Raw genomic sequence first — 17,261 nt, forward strand, 5'->3', positions numbered from 1 at the left:
GGTGAACATAAACAATCGTAGAATACGACTCAGCAGCAGCAAAGGAAGTTAGATTCTCCTGCTCAAGGCACAGATAGGCACTTTCTCTCTGGGTCCAGTCACACAACTCGGTTTCACAGTGAATAAAAGTTACATAACCATAATTACAGGTGTACCTCGGAGATGCTGCAGGTATCCAGACTAACACAATAAAGTGAATATTGCAATAAAGGAATCAAATGAACGTTTTGGTTTCCCAGTACATGTAAAAGTTACGTTTATACTATACTGTAGTCTGCTAAATGTACAACAGCATTATGTCTAAAAAGTCAGTGTTTGTACCTCAATTCAAAAATACTTTGTTGCTAAAAAAAATGCTAGCCATCATCTGAGCTCTCAGTCAGTCATCTTTTTGCCGGTGGAGGGCCTGCCTCGATGGTACTGGCTGCCGACCTGGCAGGCGATAGGTGGAGGCTGGGGAGGCCGTGGGGACTTCTGAAAACAAGACAACAATGAAGTCTGCCACAGGGATGGACTCTCGGTCGTGAACAACTTATCTGTAGCCTGCGATGGTCTCTGATAGCATTTGGCCCACAGTAGAACTTCTTTGAAAACGGGAGCCCAGCCTCTCAAACCCTGCAGCCGCGTCATCAAGCTAAGGTTATGTGATCGTCTACGTCCTCTGTTGTCATGTCGACAATCTTCGTGGCATCTTCGTGGCCACCAGCAATAGATTCCATCTCAAGAGTCCACGTTCCACGTTCTTTGCTCTCCTCATCCATTAAAGTTTTACCATGCAACTGCAGTAACTCAAATATAATAATCAAGAAAAAGTTTGAAATACTGCAGGAATTAGCAAAATGTGACAGAGGCATGAAGCGAGCAAACGCTGTAACAAAATGGTGCTGACGGGCTAGTTTGACACAGGGCTGCCACGAACTTTCAATTTGTAAAAAAATGCAGTACCTGTGAAGCGTAATAAAGTGAAGCACAATAAAATACGGTATGCCTGTACTGTAAATGCCATTTATTAGCTTCCAATTCTTAGAACCAACGTAGACAAAACAAGGAAGACTTCATTATAGTCACAGAACAGAACATAAATGCCATTAGCTTTGACGACATAAAACTGGTAATTCCCCTAATTAACTCTTTAGTGAAAATTAATCTAAAAATGATGTCACAGATAAAAGAAAATGAAAGCAATTAAGTTACTTTATACATGAGTCCACTAACTACAGATTCCCCCCCTTACAACTGGGAATATAAATTTAAAACTAATAAAACATGAACACGACAGGTTTGGCTGTGCAGTTATGGGGAAAAAAAACGCCATGGCTAAGTGTACTTTACTCCATCCTGGGAATGCATGAATGATTCACTAGCGTTATATATATTAATATAAACAATAAAAACTAAGCCTATCTAAGACAAAACTCACAACCCTCTTGATATATGTAATTACCACATTTCAACATTAATTTCTCATGAAAATTTTAAAACTATGAATAGAAATATATTCTGATATTAAAAATCCTTTCAAATCAATATTCAATTTTAGTGGGAAGTCTAAAATATGCTCTAAAATTTAAAAGTGAATTTTAAAAACTTATATAAATGAGGAGGAGAAAGACTTTTACTTTCTATGGCATACCATTCTGCACTGTTTCAATTTATTAAATCATGAACACATGTTATTTTTATAATTTTAAAACTATTTCAAATAATAATAGCACTGGCCTAATATAAGTTTTGTGATTTATGTTCTGAGATTTTTAATACTTGGCACCAGGGGCAATCCTAAATCACAAAGAACTGTAACTTGGAACATCCATGACCACCCTCCACAAACTATTAGAGTTCAAGGTTACCAAAAAGTAACTACAAAAATGTTCGTAAAGGAATTTTTAAAGAAAAATTGACTTATGATAGATGCATTGGAGTCAAAGAAACTCTCTGGGGAATTTAAAAACCAAAGCAGTTTCCAGTAGAACTCTTCATTAATAGCCCCAAAACTGGCCAATCCAGATGGCCATCCAGAGTGAATGAATAAACTGTGATACATGAATAAAATACCGTACAGTGCGCAGATGGATCTCAATTACTTTTACTTGCAGTTACTTTTTTATTGTTGGTGAAACCTGAAACTTGCCATTTTAACCATTTTTAAGGATGGCCAAGAAAAAAGGGAAGACTCAAATTGCTAAAATTGAAATGAAAGAGGAGGCATTACTACAGATCTTAGAGAAATAAAAGGATTAAGAAATGCTATGAACAGACTCTATGCCAACAAATTTAATCTAGATAAAATGGACAAATTCCTGAAAAAGATCAAAATTACCAAACTGACTCATGAAGAAAGAGAAAGTGTGAATAGATCTATACCAAGTACAGGGGTTGAACCAACAGTCAAAAAACTAACCACAAAGAAAAGCTCAGATAGATTTCCAGGTGAATTCTATCAAACATTTAAAGAATTAATACAAAATTTTCACAAACTCTCACCAAAAAAAAAAAAAAAAACTGAAAAGAGAATACTTCCTAACTCATTCTATAAGGCCAGTACTACCCTGATAGCAAAACCAAAGACATTCAAGGAAAGAAAAAAACTACAAACCAGTATTTCTTTTGATTATTCACGTAAAGATCCTCAACAAACTACTAGTAAACCAAATCCAGCCAACACTGAAAAAGAATCATGCACCATGACCAAGTGGAATTTATCCCAAGAACATAAGGTTGGTTCAACATACAAAAATCAGTTAATGTAATACACTATATATCAACAGAATGAGAAACAAAAGCCACCTTATTATCTCAATGGACCCAGAAAAAGTAATTGACAAAATCCAACACCCTCTTATGGAAAAAACACTCAACAAACTAGAATAGAAGGAAACTTCCTCCACCTGATAAAGGGCATTTATGAAAACTCACAGTTTGGGGCCCCTGGGTGGCTCAAGCAAGTAAGCATCTGACTCTTGATTTCGGCTCAGGTGATGATCTCGTGGTTTGGGAGATTGAGCCTCATGTCGGGCTCTGCACTGATAGCACAGAGCCTGCTTGGGATTGTCTCTCTCCCTCTCTCTCTCTCTCTGCCCCTCCCCCATGCATGCGTGTGTGTGCTCTTTCTCTCTCAAAATAAATAAACCTAAAAGAAAAAAAAAAAACACCTCACAGCTAAAACCAAACTTAATGGAGAAAGACTCAGACGTTTTGTCAAGAATGTCCACTCTTACCACTTCTATGCTACATTGTGCTGGAGGTTCTAGCCAGGGCAATTAGGCAACAGAAAGAAGTAACATCCAGCCTGGAAAGAAGAAGCAAAACCATCTCTATTCACAAGTGACATGATTTTATATATAAAAATCCTAAGGAATCCACTAAAAACTATTAGAATAAATGAGTTCAGCAATTTTGCAGGATACGGGCTCAATATAAAAAGTTCAATTGTATCTGTATACGTTTACAATGAACAATCTGAAAATGAGATTAAGAAAACAATTCCATTTACAATAGCATTAAAAAAACTAAAAAAAACTTAGGAATAATTTAACAAAATAAGTGCAAACCTTGTATTTTGTTTTGTGAATATAATTAACGCAACCAAATAAACACTTAAAATGTTAAAATGGAAAATTTTATCTTATGTATTTTACCAATATGAAAAGGTTAAACTCTGAAAACTACAAAAATTTTTTTAAGTTTATTTACTTAAGTAGTCTCTACTTGAACTCACGACCCTGAGATCAAGACCTGCATGCTCTTCGGACTGAGCCAGCCAGATGCCCCATGAAAACTACAAAATCTTTTTGAAAAAAAATTTAAAAGATCTAGATAAATGGAAAAACATTATGTTCATAGACAGAAGACTTAATACTGTTAAAACAGCAATACTCCCCAAATTAATCTACAGATTTGACGCAATCCCTATCAGAATCCCAGATGGCTTCTTTATAGAAATTGACAAGTTGATGCTAAAATTCAAATGGAAATTCAAGGAACCCAAAAGAGTCAAAACAATCTTGAAAAAGAACAAAGTTGGAGGCATCATACTTCCTGAATTCAAAACTTACTACAAAGCAACAGTAATCAAGACACAGTTGGTACTGGCATAAGGATAGGCATAAATATCAACAGAACACAACTGAGAGCCCAGAATCAAACCAATACATTTATCAAATGATTGTGACAAGGAGGCAAGACTATTCCATGGGGGGAAAGAACAGACTCTTCAACAAACGGTGCTGAGAAAACAGGACACCAACATGCGAGAGAAAGAATGTGGTCCCCTATCTCATACCATATACAAAAACTGACTCAAAATGGATCAAAGACCTAAAGGTAAGATCTGAAACTACAAATCTCTTAGAAGAAAACACAGGTATAAATCTTTGTGACCTTGGACTTGGCAATGGATTCTTGGTTATGACACCAAAAGCAACGAAAGGAAAGTTAAACTAAACTTCATCAAAATTAAAAACTTTTGTGCCATGCGGCGCCTGGGTGGCTCAGTCCTGGTTGGGTGTCCGACTTCAGTTTGGGTCGTGATCTCACGGCTGGTGGGTTCAAGCCCCGTGTCGGGCTGTGTGCTGACAGCTCGGAGCCTGGAGCCTGCTTTGGATTCTGTGTCTCCCTCTCTCTCTGCTCCTCCCCCACTCATGCTTTGTCTCTCTCTCTCTCTCTCTCAAAAATAAATAAACATTAAAAAAATTAAAAAAAAAACTTCTGTGCCTCAAAGGAAACTATCAAGCATGTGAAATGTGAAATGACAACCCACAGTATAAAGGAAACTATTTGCAAATTATACATTTGGTAAAGGTTCAATATCCAGAATATATAAAGAACTCTTACAACTCAACAACAAAGACAACACAACTTAAAAATGGGCAAAAGAACAGATATTTCTCCAAAGAAGACACAGAAATGGCCAATAAACACAAGAAAGGATGCTCAACACCACTGGCCTTTAGGAAAAAAGTAAATCAAAACTAAAATGAGAAGGCGCCTGGGTGGCTCGGTCATTAAGCCTCTGACTTCAGCTCAGGTCACAATCTCACAGCTGGTGAGCTCGAGCCCCGCATCGGGTAAAAATCCCAAGCCCCGGATGAACCCCACTTGTCTCTCGCGCTCTGCTCCTTGCTCACTGGCACTAAAATGAGAGACCACTTCATGCCAACTAGGACGACTAGAATTTAAGAGGCAAACAATACCAACTGTCGGTAAGGATATGGAGAAACTGGAACCTTCAGGCGCTTCTGTGGAAAACAATCCGGCAGTTCCTCAAAACGTTAAGCATGGAGTTACCGAATGATCCAGCAATTCTACTCCCAGGCATACACCCAAGGGAAATGAAAAACGTACGTCCACACAAAAGTGGGTGCGTTAACGTTCACGGCAGCCTTCTTCACAACGGCCAAAAGGTGGAAACAACCCACACGTCCATCAACTGCTGAGAGAATAAACAAGTGGGCTGTCCGTGTCACAGAATGTTATCTGGAACAGAAGGGAACGACATACAGAGACACCCCGAAATACACGATGCTAAGCAAAAGGAATCCGGTCACAAAAGACCACATATTGGGGCGCCTGGGTGGCTCAGTCGGTTAAGCCTCTGACTCTTGATTTGGGCTCAGGTCATGATCCGATAGTGCATGAGACTGAGACACATCTCTGAAAGCACAGAGCCTGCTTGGGATTCTCTCTCTCCCTCTCTCTGTCCCTCCCCTGCTCGTGTTCTCTCTCTCTCTCAAAATAAGTAAAAAAAATTTTCAAGACCACATACTGTAAGACTCCATTTATATGAAACGTCCAGGGGACGCTTGGGTGGCTCAGTCGGTTGGGCATCCGACTTCGGCTCAGGTCATGATCTCACGGTTCATGGGTTCAAGCCCCGTGTCGGGCTCTGTGCTGACAGCTCGGGGCCTGGAGTTGCTTCGGATTCTGTATCTCCCTCTCTCTCTGCTCCTCCCCTGCTCTCACTCTGTCTCTCTCTCACTCTCTCAAAAATAAAGATTAAAAAAAAATTTTTATATGAAATGTCCATAACAGGTAAATATATAATGAGATCAGTGGAAAGGAGGGAGGTAAGGTGACAGCTAAAGGGTACAGGGCTTCTTTCAGAGGTGATGAAAATGTTTGCAATTACAGAGTAGAGATGATTGCACAACTCTATTAATATAGTCTACTGGACTGCACCATTTAAACAGGTAAAATGTATGTGAATTATATATATCTCAATAAAGCTGTTACCAAAAAAAGAAAGAAAAAGTAAATAAATCATCTGGTAGTTGTAAAAGGCAGAGAAATGTTTCTTTCCAACTAAAGTAAGCTTAATCAGCTATGTAATTTAAATTTCTCTCATATTGCTGATAGCAGCTTTTGTTCCAGTAACCATCTTAACATATTATTTCACAAGGATTATCAAAACTTCATAAATGCAAACCTTGCTTTTTAAAAAAATAAATATTTCTAGAAGAAAACATATCCAGGCTTATCACTTTGGTTACATAAAACCATAATAATGATGTTTTCAGAAACATTTCTTGTCCTGATATAGTCTAATATAAAAATGCCATCCCTGACACTTGAATTAACTGCTAAAACTGGGAATAGAGCACTCCCAGTAACTTCCCAATTTGCTGCTAATTAGACAATATATCCCACATACCCGAAAGCAGTGTTTCATCGACATCTTCCCACATTAACTTTAAAGGTACATCAGAAGGGCACCTGGGTGGCTCAGTCAGTTAAGCATCCAACTCTTGGTTTTGGCTCAGGTCATGATCTCATTCATGGTTGGTGGGTTCAAGTCCCGTATTAGGATTCTCTCTCTCTCTCTCCCTGTCTCTCTGCCCCTCCCCTGCTCCCTCACTCTCTCTCAAAATAAATAAATAAACATTAAAAACAAATAAAGGCACATCAAAAAGGTGGTTTGTTAATACACTTAAAGACTTTTCAACAATCTGATCTCAAATACTTAAGAGTTAAAAAATGGAGCAAATCCATTTGTGACAGAGCTGCGAAATTATTTTTAAAGGATCGGTGTGTATACCCATTAATGATGAAATCAACATCTTTCTCAACAGTGAAGAACAGAAATGCTATTTCCAGGGGTGCCTGGCTGGCTCAGTCGGTAGAGCATGCAACTCCTGATCCTGGGGTCATGAGTTCAAGCCCCGCCTTGAGCATGGAGCCTACTTTAAAAAAATAAAGAAAGAAAGAAATAAAAATATATAATACTATTTCCAGTTAAAAATATATTTTTATAATATACTTTATAAGTTGAAAAATAAATTCAGCTCCCTGATTTTACTTTTTTTAAACAAAAAGAGAGAAATCCAATGATTTCAGTTTAATTCTTTCACAGGAAAAGGGTAAAGTACAACAGCCTTAAAATGGAATTTGGGTGTCACGGTAAGGGAGGTCTATTTACCTTTGGATTTCATTTCTGTTATTTATGTTTTTAGAAAATTATGAGTGGCAAGAACATCTCTCCTTCTGCTCTTGATTTTAAATTGGTGATATCTTCCTACAGACCAAGAACTTGGGAGTGAAACAGAATCACCTCTGTGTCACTTAAAGAAAGGTCAAAGTTTACGCACATGGCCCGAGTCACAAACACCCAACTGCAAACATCTCCACGCTATGGTCTCCAGAGGTCCCTCCTGGCTTCACCCCTGCGCCCACCCTAGAGTAGCCGGTTAGCAGCAATCTGAAGAAGCATTTTCCAGGCACCCCTCTTTCTGTTTTCAGTGCACCCCCCATCATGTAACTCCCGTTTCTTCACATCCCTTTTCCCTCTTCCTCTCCCTGTCCCACTAGAATGCAGTTCCTAGAGAAAAACCTGCCCTCCCACATTTCCATGTCTTCCTTCTACTTAGGGGAGAAGCTTTCTAATAAATGAGTAAGCATAGGAATAGAAATGCCAATACACCCAAGTCTACCCTGACTTCATACAGAAATGAAAAAGAGGGTACCTTTCAGAAAACCCCCCTTATCTTTACGCCATCTGGAAACCCTAGTAGAATGACAGCGTATGATTACAACGGGACACAGCTTCATGGATAACATGAGCTCCAGGAGAACAGGTATTCCGTTAACCACTGCAGTGCCTGGCACTTTTCAGGTCCTTAAAAAAATACTTGTTGAATGAATGACAGATGACAGCAGCCTAGAGATGTTAACGTAATCTTGCACAGTGGGAAAAGAAAGTGGCCAAGTGGTAACTAATTTAGCAAAGCTAGAAAACCAAAAGTTCTTGCATGTGAGGTAGGGGTTAGGCGGCTCAGGAATGATTAGAAGCACCGGGATCTCTGGGGGTCCAAACAGTAACAGAAAGAAAACGGGACTGGCTTCAAATCTATAGGAGCAGCAGCTACACCCTAGAACGCCTTCTGTCCCCTCCCCATCAACTCTCCACCTTATCCCACCTTCCCCAAAAGCCGGCATATCCACAATACCCCCCACTGCCCAGACAGGACACCAGAAACACCACTCTGCGGGAACTGACCGGTCCAGAGAAAAAATTAGCAACTTCTGGTAGTACCTCTCAAATTGGTGGGCCCCTGTCCTATCTCCTAATGGTGAGACTCCACACTTAAAGTTTGTCCACGCACACGGGGAGTTTTCAATCAGTCCACTCGCAATTATGAAAAGACAGCCAACAATCAGCAGACATTCAGAGAAAAGGTTCTGACATCAAAGACAAGGAGCAAAGCAGAAAAGAGAAGGAAAACTCAGAAGAAAGAGACAACGCAGGAAAGAGAAGAAAATGTCTACATAACATCTACGTGTGCACAGAAATCAACACAAAAGGAACAAAAAGAAATGCTTAAAAAAAGTGCGTCGCTTTCGCGAAACAAAAACAGGATGTTATAAAAAGGAATGCTAAGAGCAAAAGTGAAAAATATCACAGCAGAAATAAAAGAGCAATGTAAGGACTAGAAGATGCAGTTGAGGACCTCTTCTGGAAAAATCAGAACAAACAGATAAATGAATGGAAAAACGCAGGAAAAGGAAATTAGCAGACCCCTCTAGAAGGTCCAACACCTGAATAATAGGAGATCGCAAAGGCTACAATGGAGAAATCAGAGAAGAAACCATCAAGAGACAGTATGGAAAGCTTCCAGAGCCATAGGACCCAGTGTCCCCACCCGAAAGACCCACCAAGGAGCGCTAAGGTTAGTGAAAAGAAGACCGAGAGTTTCCAGACAAGTCACACAAAGTCTAGGGGATCACAATGGGGTCGGGCTGCTCATTACCAACAGCGGAAGGTGGACAGTAATGGAGAAACGCTTTCACACTCCTGGGGAAAAATTACTTCTACCCTAGAATTCAATACCCAGGCAGACTGTCATTCACGTGTAAGGAAGAAGCCTTTTCAGGCAGACGAGGTCTCAAAAAATGATCTCTTGATGAACCTTTTCTCAGGGAAGCCCTTCTTCTAGCTCTACCAAAAGGAAAAGGGTATGAAATCCAGAAAGGGGAATTCAATAGAAAGACACCAAAAAAGTCCCCATAAGGAATGAAGAGAAGTCCTAGGAATACTGCTAAGCAGCGGGCTCAGAGCACAATGGGCCTAGACAAGAGGAAAACAAAAGGCTTTGAGGGGTGGAAGGTGACAGGCGGGGCGAGGCGGGGGACGAGGCGCTCCAGTTACAAAGCTGGGCCTGTACTGAGCACTGTACACGGGCGTCTAAGCTCAAGGGAGAAAACGTAATGCATTCCAATCAACACAGAAAGAATTCCGTCTCGGTAAAGACGGGGCACTGACTGCACCCCATGTGGCTCAGTTGTTAAGGTATTTATTTGCCTACTGACAACATAAACACTACCAACTTAAACAGAGATTCTTACATAACCATATTGGGAAGAGGAAGAGAGGGGACAGACAGGGAGGGAAGGAATATAAACGTTCTACAGCCTTCTTTCCCTCAACAGAAGTCAACGGAGAAGTCAGAAAGTGACCAGTACAAGCACGCTTTACAGAGGCGTGGCATCTGAGGCAAGAACTGCTAAATAACCAGTATCCAGGATGCTTGCTCTGTCCCACAGGAACACGGCACCTACTGCCTAGGATGGAGATGCTGGGCTGAGGGCGGAAGGCCCTGGTCCCTGAAGACTCCCTGGCACGGGCTGCTGCCTTCCCCTGCACTGCCCACAGGCCAGCTCCACGCGAGAGAGGAGTCACCTGGTTTGGGTTCGGTTGCCGTCACTTGGTTGCCACTGGCCGCTGAATGTGATCGGAGACAGAGGATTATTACACAGAAACGGAGGGGCTGGAAGTGGCTGCTTGTGAAAGTCCGAAGCCAGAGTTACTAAGTAAACGCATTACTTTCATAAAGGTAACATTATATTTGGAAAAACTCACTCCACACTATGGTCGGAAGTGCCGTCAATCTCAACTTCTACAACTAAGGTTACATGGGTCTTTCTTGGTCAATTTTACCTGATTTATTAAACGCAACACAGTATGAAGTATTAAAACGAGGGAATGATGGAATGAACAGCCGGGTTTTTTGTTCTGTTTTGTTGTTTTAATGTTTGTTTATTTTTGAAGGAGACAGAGCATGATCGGGGGAGGGGCAGGGAGAGGGAGACACAGAATCCCAAGCAGGCTCCAGGTTCTGAGCCGTCAGCACAGAGCCCGACACAGGGCTTGAACTCATGGACCCCGAGATCATGACCTGAGCCGAATTCGGACGCTTAACCGACTGAACCACCCAGGGCATCCCAACAGCAGGATTTTAGGATGCCTGGTGGAGGGAGTTAAATCCTACAGCAAGAAAAGAATTCATTTGGGTCTGTGGGCTTGAGAGCTTCAGCGAGGCAGGTGCTGATGGGAACGAGGGGAAAGCTACAATAAAATAGGGGTTTCAAAGCAGGTGTCTGAGAGGCAGTCCCAGGCTAATGGTGGTCCCGTGGAGAAGAGAACCCCCACCAGAAGCTGGCTCTGAAATGATCAGGGAAAATGTCAAGAGCCTCGGTTACCCAAGGGCAGCAGGGACAGGGGTGGAGGGCAGATCAGGTGATCGCTCAAATCCCTAACAGTGTTTGAACCCAGGACTCTGACTGCGGAGGCTGGAGAAATCACTGCGTCCCGGTGACATTAGGAGTAACCTTACAGTAAGTTCGTCTGTCTCCAAAGCAGCTCCAATACAAAGACAGGATTGGACTGAAACATGACTCGATTCCAATTTCTCTCTGAGTTTCTAATTCTTTCCAAAAGATAACAAAATCCAAAGTCTCTTATGATACAACTGGTCCTTTTTGCAAAATTTTAATCTGAGAACAATTTTGTTGCCAGTTACCTACCAGTCAGTAAAACTGACCAAAAACCTAATATACAACACAGATTGTTCAAATCATGCTGTAAAGTACCACCTTTATTTCATAGTTAGTATCCATCTGTCCTCAAAAAAAATAGTTGTCTCTGGCAGATTTTTAAGTCCGTATATATATAATTCAGATGGTCAAAACACTTCCGATTTTAAATCTAAGGAAAGTGTTATTTTCTTCTCATCCATCTCTCACTAAGAGCTAAGAGAGTACTTGTGTGAGCTTTTCACACAAATTTAAGGTAACCTTACCATACTGTCATTCTGGACCGTTCTAAGAAGCTAAGAATCAAACTTAAACTTGGGACAGGGACTAAAAGGTGTAATGTTATGGGGATTCGTTAGATGATGTGATTAGAGTTTTCGTGGGTTTTTAAAAAACTCTTTCAAAATTTCTTTAATTTCACTTTTTCTCCTTTTTGATTAAAAAAAAAAAAAAAAGGTAAAAATCTCTATCTGGTTTCTTCCAGCAAGATCCTTTTACCTTATTAGTCTCAAAAAACACTTTTTGTCTCTTTACCAAGAAAAGCACTCAACGGTTTCACCGTACTTAATATAGTTTGGAATTAACAGCCCTGTTTGCTCATGTGTTTATCCAGCATCACAGACGTCAGCACACACGGCAGACTTCTGAGGGCAGCAGGCTCTGCAACGGGAAGGGGGCAGAGGCAGGAGGAGCCACCCCAGCAAGCCCGTCCTGGTGGGATTATTTTGCCTCAGGTGCATTTGAGTTGTCTGCTTGCCCAGCAATCGGCTGCACATCATCAACTTTCTCAAGGGGCTCACGCAGTGGTATCCTGTTTGAGAGCAATTCACTCCAATTCCAGTGTTTTTATGTAAAGCCTAGATGTACAACAGACACTGCTGTTTACCGCAAAACCCAATTCATGGATGAGGTTTTAGGAGAAAAAAGGTAAGGCTGGCTTGTTAACGTGTAATGGTTTCAACCGCCTCATCACATGCCGTGTAGTCAAACACCGTGCGTTTCAAATAGCTACTTACAAGTTACATTAATTTTTATTATGCAAACCCAACATTTGGGTTTGAATCCCTCGAATTCAGGTCTTATTCACGAGACCTACTTCTCAAGGCATTCCCACGCGATGCACATGCTACCTGAAGAAACCAGTGAGACTAAAATGTACCCTGAGATGTTTAGCATCACCAGTTAAGCCTACTGGTATAAAATTTGAGTAGAGCCATCCCACTCACAGCTGGGGCTGGGGACCCCACGCCAACAGCTACAGGAATTCACATGGACGACAGAGAGCTCTCGGAAGGTACTGCTGCATTCGTAACGAGAAAAGCCACAAACGAGGAAATTAAAGAGGGCTAGCAAAGATTAATTCTATTCCTTTAGAGGAAGTACAGTGGCAGGGTAAAGGAAGGTGGCCCGGACCACAGATCGGGAAACCCGCACTGAGGTGTGCACCCACAAGGCGTGCCTGCACCAGACGTGGGCTCTAGGCTTCCCACCTGGTCTGCAGGCCACACGAGAGCCAGAGCACAGGCCCCTGTAGTCCAGCCAATGCCAACAGGCGGGGACTTCAAACATCATCTTCATCTAGCTGCAACACGAGCCATTATACTTAAGCCATGAAAAAAAAAAATTTAACGCGTGAAAATATTTTTATGTAACAAAGATAAAAGTTAACAGATAACAACTTCACCTCCTTTACTCGTGTTTGTGCTGTTTACTTGTAGAAATTTCGAAGTGCTTCATAGTGTTCTATTTAAATGGTATCCAATTTGCATTAAAATATAGTTTAAAGAAATACACAGGCAAAGCAAGGTATTTCCAAGTTTAAATTAAGGTCCAGGATTTCAGAGAGGAAAACTAATCAAACTATAAACATAATCAAGGGAAAATTAAAGACTTGCAATGAAAGCCAAGAGGACTCTGGTCCCGTGCAACCACTGTGGCAATAAGAAAATAAGAGCCAGGAAGTCTGCTTTTAAAACTTAAGAACTTGAGGGGTCCCTGGGTGGCTCAGCCGGTTAAGTGTCTGACTTCCACTGGGGTTGTAATCTCGTGGTTTGTGGGTTCCAGCCCTGCACTGGGCTCTGTGCTGACAGCTCAGAGCCAGGCGCCTGCTTTGGATTCTGTGTCTCCTCTCTCTCTCTCTCTCTCTCTCTCTCTGCCCCTCGTCCACTCACACACTCTCTCTCTGTCCCTCAAAAATGAAATAAATGTTTAAAAAAATTAAAAAAAAAAAACAAACCTTAAAAACTTGAATACCTGTGCTTTCCAAATTTCCCCAAAGATTCCTCCCTAAGTGTCAAAATCTGGGCTGAATAAGCTGTGTTTCTTCATTAAGTTTCAAGATTTCTACCTAATTGTCATTAGACACAGCCACCTAGCAAGATTTGGGAGGTGGGCAGAGGCTGGCCCTCTGCAGGACAGGACTCCACACACTGGGAGTTTCAAACATCATGCAGAAGGCGACTCCAACGACTCGACAACCCCCAGGTGGATGGATAGCTTCTATCTGTTTCCAGAGGACAAGTAATTCCTCTTGGAAGTCAGGGCGCCTAATAAGGCTCCACAGTTCCACCTGACAGACCATTTTTCACCTTCCAAAGGCAGTTACTAGGCATTCTAAGTACACTAAAGTATGACTGCACATAATCTCAACCGGTAACGCACCTCTGTAGAGTTACAATGGTGTATGATGTTAATGTGCATGAAATTCAATACTTCTAGAAGTAGTGTTTAGTAGTATTAGTAATTCATTAAAATGCCACCTTAAACTTAAGACCATTTTTCTTCCCTGTAATTTAAGCTTTACACTTCTGTGCAAGCTGAGTTGTTAGGACAACGTAGTTTATTTGCAATCATAATTTCCAAAGAGCCAGAATCCAATTTTGAAAATATTTCTAAATTACAGTACACGGCTTCTGTTCAGATTTGGAAAGGTCAAATCTCATAAGACCTCCCCACATGCTGAGAAGAGCCTGCTCGCGTGAAGTCCACCAGCTCTCGGAGGGGCTGGTACCGTCGGGTGGTGTGCAGACTACGCAAGAACCCCGGATGTACAGGCTGTCCAGCTCTCAGGCGAAGCCCCACAGGGGCGCTACTCAGCTCGCAGGCCAGAGGCCAGCTGCAGCACACATTACCACTAGCACTGCCCTCCCTCTGCTTCCTTCTTTCAGTCCCACTTTTACTCACACACCGGCACCGAGTCGACCTGACGGTCGATCTGTCTGGATGTCAAGATCAAATGCCTCAGAAAGGCAAGGCAAATACAATATTCAGAAGGCTCAGATGTACCAAGCGCCAGACTGTGAAAGTGAGTTATTTGGTTGGAAACCAGGTCACTGACAAAGGACCCCGGAAAGTAAATACTCTCATTTCACTGATGTTGTAAATAACCAAGAATGGTGGTCCCCACGGAAATAAAGCATCAGGGGCTGTCTTGGGGCTCTGGACCTCCTTTCTGCCTCTGCTCTCACAAAACATCATTTCACTATAGGGCAAAACACAGAAGCCGTCTAGAGAATATCTCAACTTGAGTACTGTGAGTAAACAAAACCCCAAATTCCAGTTGCCATTCTGGCAGAGTAGGAGGCCTCACCTGATAACACATTTGTTTCTTCACGTAACTATCAGCTTCGTCAGGCCCAAAGATTAGAAATTACCGGCTCAAACTGCACAGCCCCAACCCAATGACGCAAGTGACCCAAGGGGAGGGTCTGCATGGTCTGCCCTGAACGTGAGCACTGCATCTTCCTACTAGGTCGTTCCAGGGGAGTCTGAGGGTCTTGACAGGATGTCCACGTTCGAGAGGAAGTGGAAGGGTTTTACTTGACGCTTGTAGCTATCTTCGGGATTCTTATGATCGTCAAACGGCCTAATCGAACGTTTGTCCTACTAAAGCTAAGTACGTTATTTGATCAATGATTACAGCCCTATAGATCCTTGAGTAAACTACAGAAAGCACGCAGAGATCTGAGCAAGAAAGTTTTTAAACGTCTTCCGTATACTGACAGTTGCAGCTATGCCCAACATATTACAAGAATCTAGCACAATTACGATGAAAAAAAAAAAAAAATCAATTTGCTCTCGCAAAATAAGGCTTTTAACCTGAAAACTCCCTTGGAGGTGCCACAGTAAAGGGTGTTCAGGCCCTGGACGTCAAGGGGGTGTAGGCTGGCTGTCACCCTTAGAATTGGTCTCCCCGGAAACGCACATGCGAGTAGGGGGCCCACCGGGCGGTGCAGGAGGCAGACGCAAAAATCACGCGCGGCTGCCCCCGCAAGCCAGCAGGGCGTGCGGGGGCGGAGGCGGGGTGGGGGTGGGGGTGGGGGTGGGGGTGGGGGTGGGGGGGGCCTCCACGCCGACTCCGGACCCCGGAGCGAGGGGCGGGGGCGGATTTCCCGGGGAGTGCTGCAGGAAATGATATCCAGACTCGGAGGGTGGATCTAGGAAGCGGCCCGGGCGATGGCCGGCGGCGGGGAGCGAGTGGGGGTGGGAACGGAGGATGTGGCTCCCAGGGGCAGGATGAGGGGGCGGGACGGCCGAACGCGGGTGCGCCAGGGCCGAGGAGGAGGGCAGGGAGGGGATCGCCAGCCGCTGAGGGGCGAGGGCGCGAGGAGCGGCCTCAGAGGAAGGGGGCGGCGGGGCTGGGGGCTTGGAGAGGCCGGAGCGGAAGCCCGAGGGCGGGGAGGAGGAGCGGGCCGGGGTCGGAGGGGCGGAAGGGCAGGCCGGAGCCCCGCGCGCACTTACCCCACTCGAGGAACTCGGCCACATACTTGTCGCGCCGCAGGGCCGAGTGGCTGCACTCGGTGTACAGACAGACGAGCACGTCGAGCAGCGTCTCCACACTCAGGGCGCTCTCGTTGCGCCAGGGCCCGTCCAGGAGCAGCTGCTCCAGCTTCTTGAGCCGCACCTTGGCCGACATGGTGCCGCGCGGCCCGCTCCCAACGCGCCGGACTCTCGCTGCCCGCTCGGCCAGTCCGTCAGGGCGAGCCCTCGGGGGCCCGGTAGCCGCGAGTCCCGGCAGCAGCGGCGCCTCGTTGCCGCCCCGTCCGCGTCGTCGCGCCCCGGCCTAGGCCGACATCTTGGGCTCGGTCCCGGCGGCGCAGCGTCTGGGGCGCCGGGCCCCGCGGGTCCATGGGCCGGTCTCCTCCCCTCGGCGCCGCCGCCCGCCCCGCCCGCCGCGGCCCGCCCTCGCCTCGCCCTGCCGCCCGCCGCGCGCCCTTCAGCCCCGCCCGCGGCCGCGCCCTCCTCGCCTTCGCCGCCGTCCGCCGACCTGGAGCGCCGCGGAGCGGAGCGCAGCGCAAGCCCGGCCGGCGCCCGAGCCCCGACCCCAGCCCCGACCCGGCGGCCCAGCCCCGCGGCCCGCAGCCAACCAGGGCGCGGCCAGCGCGGGCGCAGCCAACCACGGCGGGGCCGGCCGCCGCCGCGCTGACCTCAGCGCGCCGCCCCGCCCCTGCGCTCCCGGCTCCCGGCTCCGGCTCCCGGCGGGATGGGACCTCGCCGCTTGCCGTAGGGCGGCCGGGATGCTGGGAAGGCCAGGCGGCGGGGGCGGGGCGAGCGCCGAGCCAGTGCGCCGCCGAGATTGCGCGCCCGCGCGTGCGCCGACGGCGCCCGGGAGGCGTGCGCCAGCGCTTCGTGGACGGGTCCCGGGTGTGCGGGGTCTGCGCTCGCGCACGCGCGCGTCTCGGGCCCCGAAGGGGAAACCCCTTGCTTGCTGGGGTGGAGGGGGCTTCGGCGGAGTGACCCGCCGGTTTAAAACCTGGGCGCGGCCGGGCTCGGAGCGGCCCTGGAAAGCGGGTGTCTGCCTGACTTGCACGCGAGCCCGCGCGGCCCGGACTGGGCGGAGGCCCCTGCAGAGCGGCGGCCCAGCGGGTCACCCTGCACCTCGTGAATTCGTGGTGCCCCCGCAGTGGCCGCTTCAGATTCCGCCGTCCAGCCTACCCCAACCGCAAACAAATGTCTTA

General features: G+C 45.4%; 1 protein-coding gene across 1 annotated transcript in view; it reads right to left on the reverse strand.

The window, feature by feature from the left end:
- Nucleotides 1–16,453, reverse strand: part of CDC42BPB (CDC42 binding protein kinase beta) — a 99,906-nt gene extending 83,453 nt beyond the window's left edge. Inside the window, 1 exon segment of the mRNA XM_058740352.1 lies at nucleotides 16,045–16,453. Coding sequence (XP_058596335.1) covers nucleotides 16,045–16,219 — 175 coding nt within the window. The 5' untranslated portion in view covers nucleotides 16,220–16,453.
- Between the last annotated feature and the right edge of the window lie 808 nt (nucleotides 16,454–17,261).

This window comes from Neofelis nebulosa, chromosome 7 (assembly GCF_028018385.1).
Source record: "Neofelis nebulosa isolate mNeoNeb1 chromosome 7, mNeoNeb1.pri, whole genome shotgun sequence".
In the NCBI taxonomy this organism is placed as follows: domain Eukaryota; kingdom Metazoa; phylum Chordata; class Mammalia; order Carnivora; family Felidae; genus Neofelis; species Neofelis nebulosa.